The sequence below is a fragment of the Camellia sinensis genome, chromosome 9, assembly GCF_055761805.1.
Source record: "Camellia sinensis isolate YWXY chromosome 9, ASM5576180v1, whole genome shotgun sequence".
In the NCBI taxonomy this organism is placed as follows: domain Eukaryota; kingdom Viridiplantae; phylum Streptophyta; class Magnoliopsida; order Ericales; family Theaceae; genus Camellia; species Camellia sinensis.
The window spans coordinates 14,119,552-14,131,127 of NC_138969.1; the positions used below are offsets into that span (position 1 = coordinate 14,119,552).

The 11,576-nt window shown below is 38.8% G+C and overlaps 1 protein-coding gene across 1 annotated transcript; it reads left to right on the plus strand.

Annotated features, from left to right (window-relative positions):
• The first annotated feature begins 9,047 nt into the window (after positions 1–9,047).
• LOC145799251 (uncharacterized) lies at positions 9,048–9,647 on the plus strand. The gene has a single exon (XM_082888794.1). It carries the CDS (start codon positions 9,048–9,050, stop codon positions 9,645–9,647), a length of 600 nt encoding a protein of 199 aa, XP_082744920.1.
• The last annotated feature ends 1,929 nt before the right edge of the window (positions 9,648–11,576 follow it).

An 11,576-nucleotide genomic window follows, 5' to 3' on the forward strand; every position in this document is an offset into this window, starting at 1 on the left:
CAATGACTAGCAAAGTTCACATATTCAACAATTTAATCAATCCGTCATATTCAATGACAATATTCATATGACTAGTTCCAATTTGCCTAGTCCTCATGTACTTTCTACAACAATCATAGATATCCTCCACCGATAGCCCAAAACAGATATTTTCTAAACATATAAACAAATCTATCAACATATAAATTATCAACTTTTTCATAGGTGTATGATTTATCAAACCAAACTACACCATTCAATCACATACTCCCTCAATTTCATAATTCCCAAACCAATTTCATTATTTACACAAATAATTATTTCAACTCAACTTAGGGCAATTTTTCCTATATTCCAAAACATCAACCCATAGGTCCAAATCTCACCATTTCAACAAGAAAGAACCTCACACACAAACCCCCAAGGTTACTTTGTAAATCAACATGAAAACCGCCTCTTTAGTTTAGAGCCCAAACCTTAACTTTTACCTAAATCACTCCCAAATCCCACCATTTATACAAAATGATAAACATCTAGGTTGAAACCCATAACAATGAGTAGAATATCCCTACCTCAAGTGCAAAAGCTCAAAGGAGAAGAAGAGAGAAACTTTGAAGATGGCCAAACTCCATCTTTTTCAGATCAAATGGAAGTCCACACAAAAATCTATCTTTTTAACAAAGGAAATAGGATAGAAAGACCCTAGATCATAGAGTATTTGTAGAGAGAGAGAGAGAGAGAGAGAGAGTTTTAGAGAGAGGAGCTGTCGAATTAGGGTTTTGGGATGAAAAGAAATCAAAAACTGATGCAGAAAAGCTCTGTTGTGAACTGATAAACGCAGTCCTCGCTCGAGTGAATGAGTCATCGCTCGAGCGACCAGACACAACAGTGACCTCGCTCGAGCGCACAATGCAAAATTTCAGGTCTACCACAAACGCAGACGCATGCTCGAGCGCAAGAAGTCTCGCTCGAGTGAAGAAACAATTTCATAAGGCTTGCTCAAGCGCAAGAAGCCTCGCTCGAGTGAAGTGCTTCACTCTTCCAGAAAAGCTGCATCTGGGAAAGAAACCTGAAGACCCTCAATCCTTGCTCGAGCATAAGAAACCTCGCTTGAGCAAAGAAGCAACCTACTCAAGGCTCATTCGAGCGCAAGAAGCCTCGCTCAAACGAAGAGACCAAAATCTGGGCAACAACCATTTATACCAACTAACAACCAACCTGTTCCAAACTCACCCAACAAGTCCTAAAGCTCAATTTCAAAGAATTAAAGGGAGCAAACAAGACATAGAAAACAACATACACTCACGGAATCCGAGTCTGGAACACAATAAAGGTCGGGGTAAAACCGGGATCGTTATAGACCTGAAAAGAGGAGAAAGATCAGGAAGCTTTTGCTAGATAGGAAAATTGATATGGCATTGTTCCAAGAAACAAAAAAGTCTAGCATGACCAGTTTGGTGGTGAAGAGTGTTTGGCCTAGGGACAGGTTGGAGTTCATGGCTGTGGATGCAGAAGGGTTGGTAGGTGGGTTACTTTGCCTCTAGGATCGTGAAGTCTTTCAGCTCTCACAGTGTTGCAGTAACAAAAACTTCATTCTCCTCTCAGGTAGACTCTACGACTCATTTGATTGTGTAATCATCAATATATATGCTCCCAATGATGTTACAATGAAGGGGAAATTATGGGAGACCTTGTTACATCTCAAAGATTCTTTCCCAACACCCTAGTGTCTTGGTGGTGACTTCAATGAGATCAGGGATTTAGGGGAAATAGTAGGAATATCAAGAAGGGATAGAGGCATGAAAGAGTTCAATGATTTCATAGATAGATATGAGGTGGTAGATGTGCAAATGCTCGGCAGAAAATGCATTAGGTGCAATGCTTTTGATGGCAACAAATAGTGTGGAATAGACAGGTTTCTTATTAGCCCAGAGTGGATGGAGACATTTAAGTTCAAACTATGGGTTTTCCAAAATTGCATTTGATCACTGCCCAATTGTGCTCATGGAGGATGAAAGGGATTGGAGGCCTAAACTTTTCAAGTTTTTGAATGCTTGGTCCTTGCACTCTAATCTTGCTCCTTTTGTGGAGAAAACTTGAAGGGAAGCACAGTTTTTTGGGATTGTTGGTTGCATTCTGCAAAGGAAATTGCATACTCTTAAGCTGGCATTAAAAAAATAGAATAGTGAGGTATATGGTAATGTTGCATCCAAATTAAAAGATTCTGAAACTGAACTCAATGAACTTGATCTGCTAGCTGAATCTAGGCCTTTGGAAGAAGATGAATTGAAGCTGCAAAGAGAGAAAAACATGAAATGTAGAAGTTGAGCAAGAAGATGGAATGGGAATGGCTACAAAAATCTAGGCTAGATTGGAACCTAAAAGGTGGTAGGAATACTAGATTCTTTCATGTCATGGCTAGCAGCAGACAAAATAGGAACACTCTAAACTCCATTACAGTAGGGGAGGTGGTGTTTGTGGAGCCAACTTAGGTTAAGAATGAGATGTGGACCCATTTTTCCAATCATTTCACAAAAGATTAGGTGAATAGACCAGTGCTTCTTGGAGATTTCAAGAGCATATGGCTTAGTGATTCATTCAATATGCTTGAAGTAGAGTTTTCTCAAAAGGAGATCTGGGTAGCAGTAAGAGACTATAATGGGAACAAAGCCCGAGGGCCAGATGGGTTCAATCTGATGTTCTTCCAGAAACACTGAAAGGAGATTAAAGGTGATGCGCTCAATCTTATGAAAGAGTTCCATATTAGTGGCAAATTGGCTTCACGTTTGAATAGTACATTCATCACTCTCATCCCAAAGAAGGAAAAAGCTGTCAACCTAAAGGATTTTAGGCTTATAAGCCTGGTTGGATCAGTATACAAAATACTATCTAAAGTTCTTACAACTAGACCTAAAAAAGTTATGCCAATGGTAATTGGAGATGAACAATCAGCTTTTCTAGGAGGAAGGAGTATTCTTGATGGAGTTTTGATTGCAAATGAGATTGTGGATGGACGGCACAAATCTAAGAAAACAAGGCTGCTACTTAAATTAGATTTTGAAAAGGCATTTGACTCCATCTGTAACGCCCCAAAATAATCCAACATAAATTAGGTGCCTCATCCAACATTCACTAAAGAATAATAACAATTCACCAATCTTTACATCATTAATCCATTAGGTTTGTACAAAAATGGTCCCATATGCGAATTATACATTCAATGATATAAAATACATGAATCTACAGCATGTAGAACATCAAATCCCAAAAAAAATAAAATGCCCTGAAGGGCTTACAATTTCCAAGTCTTAAGCCTGGTTACACAAAAATGGCCTCATGGACCCATACATGAATTGCCCTTGGCTTACAAAAATTTGCAGTCGCCACAAAGTAGAGCCTCGTGCTCCCAACACAAACTCCCACGCCCTAGCTTGGCGGGTTTACCATGTCTTTTCCAGCACCAAATTCCCATAGAGGTGAGCATAAAGCCCAATAGAGAAATCTTAACAAAGTACGAATATTTATGCAAGAATTCCCAATGTGAGATGCACATGCCATGCTATGCCTTTAAAAGATTTTGCTTGTGTCCCTTTGAAAACCACCATGCAAAATGACTACTCGAAATTCTCTACAAGTTGAGAAATTTACAATTTAATTCATTGGGGCTGTAAATACGACTCAAGTAATCCCTAGGTTGGTGTCTGCAAGTAGGCATAACTAGCAATACCAAAAACCCCACTTTACCGGTTGCTAACCGAAAGGGAAGTGGTACCACCTCCGCGCGTGTTTTCGGTCTTTCACCCCGGACACTCAGGCCAACTTAATCAATTCCATCTACACCTCCTATCCGGACTTACCAACGTATTTACCCCAATATATTTCATTCTCATTTCATAATATTCTTTTCTCAATATAAACATTTCAAACTCAAATTCAAAATGTACAATAATCAATTGAATAAATATGTAATGCAACCATTATCAATGCCTGATAACATTTCTCCATTTTCAAGTATCTCAACAACAATACCATAACATCCACATTTCCCATTTTCCCTTCTCCTCAATGTTATTTCACAAAATAACCATATGTTCAAATAAATTTATCAACAAGTAGCTACATTCCCTCTTCTTGTACCATTCTCAACAATTTAGTCATTCAAGATTTCATCAACATCTTACACAACAATTTCCAAAATCCTCATTTCTCATAATTTCATGAAACTCATCATCATTATATATATATATATATATGCATACATGCATAGAGACGAGACATTCTCCAATTTACTTATTCATTTAGGTACAATAGGTTAGAATAATAAGATAAAGAAGAATTCAACTATGGTTTCTCAACAACCTTACAAAAAACACCCCAAATCTCTAGGTTTTTCTCATCATAACAATGTATACCCAAAATCCTTTGAAAATGTTTCTTCAAAACATTCTTTTTCTCAATCAAAGTATTTGAAAATTTTCAAGGTAATATTCTTTAAAGTAACAAGTAAATCCACCCCAAACTACTCACATTGTAGAGCCAATAATCAAGTTTCAAAATTAGCAAAGAATAATCTGAAATAGACCCAAATCTTGTAAAAAAATATATGTATAACTCTAAGAAATCCCCTGCCTCAAGTTTGAAGGAGATAGAGATGAAACACTCGAATTTAATGGTGTTGAAACCCGATCTTCACTGCACAAGATGAAGCTCCAGGCTAGTTCTCCAACTTTAAGGAAGAAACTTGGGTCAAAACCGCAATGGATCTTCAGAAATCAAGGCGTTGTTCTTGATTTGTTTAGGAAACATAGAGAGAAAGAGGAGAAAAGGCTTTTTAGGGAGAGAGAGAGAGAGAGAGAGAGAGATGTAAGAAAAGTGATATACACTCAGCCCCAAAAGAGAGAAAAGACAGAATTTTCGGACTCTGCAGTGTCTCACATGTGCGGAGCGTGCCTCCCCTATGTGCAGCACTCACCACTGCACGTGCGGTGCCTCCCCCGCACCTCCTTCCGAACCTTCCTCTTTATATGCCTTTTATGCAAAATGTATCCCAGAAAGCTCCTTTCTCACCACACGTGCGGCCCTGGCCCTCAAACTCAAAATTTTCTCTTCACAACACCAGGCACCCCAGACCGACCTCGCACCATCCGAAACGAGTGAAATTCAACCCCAGAATAAACAAGAGTAAAATTTTTAAGGAAAACTCCGGAATGCAACAAACCAAATTAGTTAATAAGGTTCCAAGTCAACCCAACACCCCAAAAAGACAAATCCAAAGTTAAACGTGGTAAACAAAACTAGTAACGCACCCGGTCATCACAACCTCCCGACCATAGGAAATTTCGTCCCCAAAATTAAATCAACTACTCAAAAGAAAAGTTTCTAGCAATAACAACCATGCTATTTCAATTCCAAACCGCATAATGAATTCTCAACCCACATTTAGCATTCTCATCATGATTATTACACTAGCATTGACCATTCAAGATAAACACATGCATGGAGCTTTTCAATAATTTAGCAACAACTCATAACAATTTCATGCTTGAAATAACAATGTACATAATAACACATACTTAACGATTTCAATACATTTCCCTACAACACTAGGGAATAATAATAACGAAAAACAACTTAGGCATGTTCAAATAAATCCAGATACTTGGAACGAACTTCCGCTTCCCGTTCCCACGTTGCTTCTTCAATCCCATGGTGTCTTCACAACACCTTCACTAACGGTATAGTTTTACCTCATAATACTTGCTCTCGGGTATCTAGTATTTGAATCGGTCGCTCTTCGTAAGAGGCATCCTCATCCACCTCCGAATCAACCCAATCTAAGCATGGACTCATGAAACACATTGTGAACCCCCGAAAGTTGTGGCGGTATGGTCAACCGATACGCCACTTCCCCAATTCTCTCCAATATCTCTAAAGGCCCAATGAACCTCGGAAACAACTTACCACTCTTACCGAACCTCATCAATCCCTGCCTTGGTGAGATCTTAAGGAATACATGGTCACCCATTTTGAAAGACAAAGGTCGTCTCCTCTTATCGGCATAACTTTTCTGTCAGCTTTGGGCTATGGCTAACCTCTTCCGAATGAGAGCAACTTTCTCGGTCGTCTCTCTAACTATCTCTGGGCCGAACAACAGTGCATCCCTCACCTTGGCTGTGATAACCCTGTTCCATATTATGTTAATTGATCTTAATTATGATTGTGATTATGTGATTAATATGATTTTGAGTGCCATTTATATGAATATATGTGGTTTTTGAATTTCTATCTGTTTGTCGTAGGAAAATCTGTTCAAGTTGTTATTAAGAACTGAAAATTGAAAGCCTTATCGGCCACAGAAACCGAAATTGATTACGCCTTTGTAATTAACGTAATTTTTAGAGCCTACGGTGAATTTTAATTAGAAATTGATTCGAATCAAAATAATTAGATTCAGAATGATTAAATTAAGCTTAATTACGCAGCCTTAATCGATTTGGTTAGCCAAGCATATAAATAAGCTTATATACACTCCATTCCTCTCTTATGAACTCATATTTGCTCAGATTACTCTAGAGAGAGAGGGTCAGTTAGAGAGAGAGTGAAGGCAATTGAACCTTTGATCAAGAAGCTTGGAGGTCTTGAAGATTAATTCAAGAATTAATCATAATTTGGAAGATTTGAGCTTCTAGGTGAGTAATTAGACATGACTTCATAAGTTTGAGCTTGTAATTTTGTGGAATCGAAGTTAGATTGTGATCAAAAAGTGTAATTTGAGTTGTATAAAAGTTAAATACATGAATTAAGCTAAGCTTGATAAATTTGAGATCATTGGATGCATGCATGTAAGGATTGACCATAATTTGCATGTTTAGATGTAAAGCAAGTTGATCATGTTGTTTTAAGGGTTGTTTAATACATGCATGCAAGAATTTCCATGCATTGGAGCTTAATTTCAAGCTTTGAAGCTTGTTCATGCTAAATACAAACATGATTGTGTATATATAAAATGTATGGCATGAAAGTTGTTAAACCCATGGAATTTTGAGCTATGGTTGCAAATTATCTTCAAATGTATGTTTTGGGAGTGTACCTGCATATTCGAATATTTTATACATGAATTGGACCCATGGGATTTTGATTTGAACTTTAAATAGAATTCTGGAAAACTCAGAATTTCTCAAGCCCGCTCAAGCGGAGAATTCTCAGCTCGAGTGTAAAATGTTAACTTCCAGAACTTTTGCAGACATTGATGTCCGCTCGAGCAGGGATAATCGCGCTCAAGCGTCAGTCACATGTTTTGGCTCTCAGCTTGAGCGTCCAAAGTCACACTCGAGCGTAAATATGAGGTAACCAGTACTTTTGCAGACCAAAGGGGTCCGCTCGAGCGGCAGAAACCACGCTCGAGCGGGGATCCCTGTTTCAGAAATTTTGTAAAGTTGATTTATGTTTATTTTCCGTTCTCTTTCATTTCTAAGCACTCTTAGGCAAGCATTGAGCATTATGAATGGATTAAGAAGATAAGAAAAAGGCATAAGAGGAATGACTAAATTAAGAACGGATTGACTTGCTTGTGACCCATTATGTGTTATGATTTATGTAGGGTCGAGCACAAGGGAGAATCCTCCGAAAAAACACTGTGTATAATATCTTAGTAAAGATATTTTGGAATATGTTATTTGTTCAATTTCTTACTTCTATTTGAGTTTCATAAATCTGTTAAATCGAATTATGGACAAATATTTGTTACGCCACGCGATTGGGCTAAAGGCCGTTTGATATGAATGATTGGGCCAAAGGTCGTTTGATTTGAACGATTGGGCCAAAGGCCGTCGGATACAATTGATTGGGCCTAAGGCTGTTGGACATGAATGGTTGGGCCAAAGGCCGTTTGACATGAATGAAATGGGTTGGAGGTCGTTTGACATAAATGAAATGGGCCGAGAAGGTCGTTTGACATGAATGAAATGGGTCGGAGGCCGTTTGACATGAATGAAATGGGCCAGAGGCCGTTTGATATGCTCGGGCTTGAAGCTGTCTAATGTACTACATAAAACCATAAATGGTCCCAACGCCGTTGGATGTATGCATATCTATTTTGAACTACATTCATGTATTTCCTTTATTGATATTATTCACTGGGCTTTCGCTCACTCTCATTCATGTATCTATAGGTGAGCCAAGAAATGTCCAAACCCAGCTTCAGTGAAGTATGTGAGAAACAAACGAAGTTTTGGAGAGTCAGCCTTAATGTCTCACGCATGAGACTTGTTTTTTCCGGCTTGTACTTTCATTATATTTTGTTAATGTTGGCGAAAACGATGGTTTATCTTTGTATATAAGTTTTGTTTGGCTGACTCAGACCCGAATGATCCTGTTGTGAAAAACTTATATGTTATTTCCCTTTTGGTGTGGGTTATTAATGAACATATCTTGAGATGTTTTAAGGTGCCATTTAAGCACATCTCTATGGATAATTTGTAAGTTTGCTTCCGTTTTGGCCCCTCAAATCTGATGAAATACGTTTTATTTGGTTTGAGGTCGTAGGTAATCCCATGATTACTGGCCGGTTATGACCATAATCCATAGGGGCGGGTTCGGTCATGACAGAGTGGTATTAGAGCACGAGTTAATAACTCACACACTTGTCCAAATGAGCAATTAGCATCTAGAAATGATCTAGGATGCATTCATGTGATAAGTATGAATTTGAAAGTATTAAGAATATGCTAGAATGTTTCGAGATGAATGATTATGTGCTATATGTTTGTGACTTACTTGCATTGCGCATTATTTGAATATGTGTGCTCTTTAGTATATGCATACTTGTGAACCTTTTGTATAAGGAATAAGGCAAGTCTAATCTGACGGTGAGAACAAGAGGTGATGAGATAGAGGAGTCTTCTACTGCCAGAATGGATAGGATGGAAAGATTGATACAGGAAATTGCAGAAACATTAAGGCAACAACAGTGGCAACAACCACATCCTCCACCTCCACCTCCAGTGCCACCTATCCAGGACCATCAGAATGATGACTGAATAATAGCTCTCACCAAAGAGTTTAAGAAAATGAAACTGCCACAGTTCCATGGGGGATTGGATCCGCTAAAGGCTGGAGCATGTGTCCTTGGCATAGAGAAACTATTTGAAGTGTTTCCTTGTTTGGAAACACAGCAGGTACTTCTAGCCACTTTCACCCTTGAAGATGAGGCAGAAAGGTGGTGGATGCTAATGCGTGAAAACAATAAGGATATTGGTTGGGCACAGTTCTTGGAGATTTTCTACAACAAATATTTTTCACAATGTGTCCGTGACAAGAAAGTATCAGAATTCATGGAACTTAAACAAAACAATATGATAGTAGCAGAATATGAGGCCAAGTTCATTGAATTGGCTAGATTTGCACTACATGTGGTCGACACCGACTATAAGAAAGCGAGACATTTTGAAGGAGGGCTTCGAGATGATATCCTAGAAAGGGTGAATGTTCTCAAGCTGGAGACCTATATTGAGGTGCTGGATCGGGCCATAATATCAAAAGCTAACATAGACAGACAGGCCAAAACAACAACTGACTGGAAGGGTAGTAAAAGGCAAGGCTTCTTTTCGAAGAAGAAGTTTTCAAAGAAGCAGAATACGAGCTCCTCAAGTACTTCTAATTCTTCCTGAGATACATCTCCAATGTGCAATACTTGTAGTAAAAGGCATCACGGAGTTTGTTACCATGTGTCAAGGGCTTGTTTTAAATGTGGAAAAACTGGGCATATGGCCAGAGATTGTAATTAGAGTAGTGGGAAGTTAGCTGCCAGCTCCACCGCATCAATCCCGAAACCGGGAAATACTATGAGATCTGCTACCACCGGAGATACCGTAAGGCAATGGAGAGTTTTTGCGCTTCTTCCGGGCGATACACGGAATGTTGAAGCCGTTGTCTCAGGTACTATTTCTATATGCAACCAGGATGCTTTTGCGTTAATTGACTTCGGATCAACACACTCTTTCGTAACTTGTGCGTTTGCATCTAGACTGAGTAGACCTCTATAATCATTGCCATATTTGCTATGTGTATCTGCTCCATCTGGGGAATCTGTGTTGTGTATATCTGTAAATCGATTTTGTGACATGTGTATTGGGAATACTATTCTGTATGTAGATTTGTTGCCCTTGGACTTTAGACATTTTGATGTAACTCTGGGCATGGAATGGTTAACTAAATATTGTGCCACCATTGATTGCGTAACAAAACGAGTTGTATTTAAACCACCGGAATAGGAAGAAATAGTGTTTGTGGGTAACGGGGTAGTACCTCCACCTTACTTGATATATGCAATGAAAGCATGTAAATTGATCAGGAAAGGGTGCCAGGGTTATTTGTGTTGCGTGCTATCTGAACAATCTGTGAGTATTGAATTGAACAGTATCCCTATTGTTAGAGAATTTCCAGATGTGTTTCCAAATGAATTACCAGGGGCAGAGAGATAGAGTTTACTATTGAAATTGTGCCAGGCACTCAGCCTATTTCTAAAACTCCCTATAGAATGGCTACTGCTGAAATGAAAGAACTGAAAGAACAGTTGCAAGACCTGCTTGACAAAGGGTTTATTCGACCAAGTACTTCACCATGGGGTGCACCAGTGTTATTTGTGAAAAAGAAAGATGGAACCTTGCTTTTGTGTATTAACTCTCGAGAACTGAACAAGGTGACAATAAAGAATAAATATCCCTTATCTCGTATTGACGATTTGTTTGACCAGTTGCAGGGATCGCATGTGTTTTCCAAAATTGATTTGAGGTCAGGATACCACCAGTTGAAAGTAAAAGAAGAGGATGTTGAGAAAATTGCGTTTCGAACAAGGTATGGCCATTACGTATTTCTTGTTATGCCATTTGGGGTGACTAATGCTCCTACAGCAATTATGGACCTAATGAACCGAATTTTTAAGACCTACCTTGATGAATTTGTTGTGGTTTTTATTGATGATATCCTGATATACTCGAAGAATAGACTTGAACATGAACAACATCTGAGGACTATTTTGCAAACACTTAGAGAAAAGAAATTATTTGTCAAACTAAAGAAATGTGAATTTTGGTTGGATGAAGTTATCTTTTTAGGACATGTTATCAACAACGAAGGGATTTCAGTGGACCCGCAGAAGATAGAGGCAATTGTGAATTGGCCTGCACCGACGAATGTAACAGAAGTTCGCAGTTTCATGGGCTTAGCCGGGTACTACAAAAGGTTTGTGAAAGACTTCTCAAAAATAGCTGTGCCTCTTACCCAACTGACATGCAAAGGGCAACCATTTGAATGGAATGGCGAAAAAGAATCTGCCTTTCATGAACTAAAAACGAGGCTGACTACCGCACCAGTGTTGACATTGCCCACAGGTACGGAAAACTTTGTGATTTACAGTGATGCATCTTATAAAGGTTTGGGCTGTGTATTAATGCAGAATGAAAGAGTGATTGCTTATGCCTCCCGACAGTTAAGGCCACATGAAAAGAATTACCCGACACATGATTTAGAATTGGCCGCAGTTGTATTTGCCTTAAAAATCTGGCGACATTACTTGTATAGAGCAAAGTGTGAAGTTT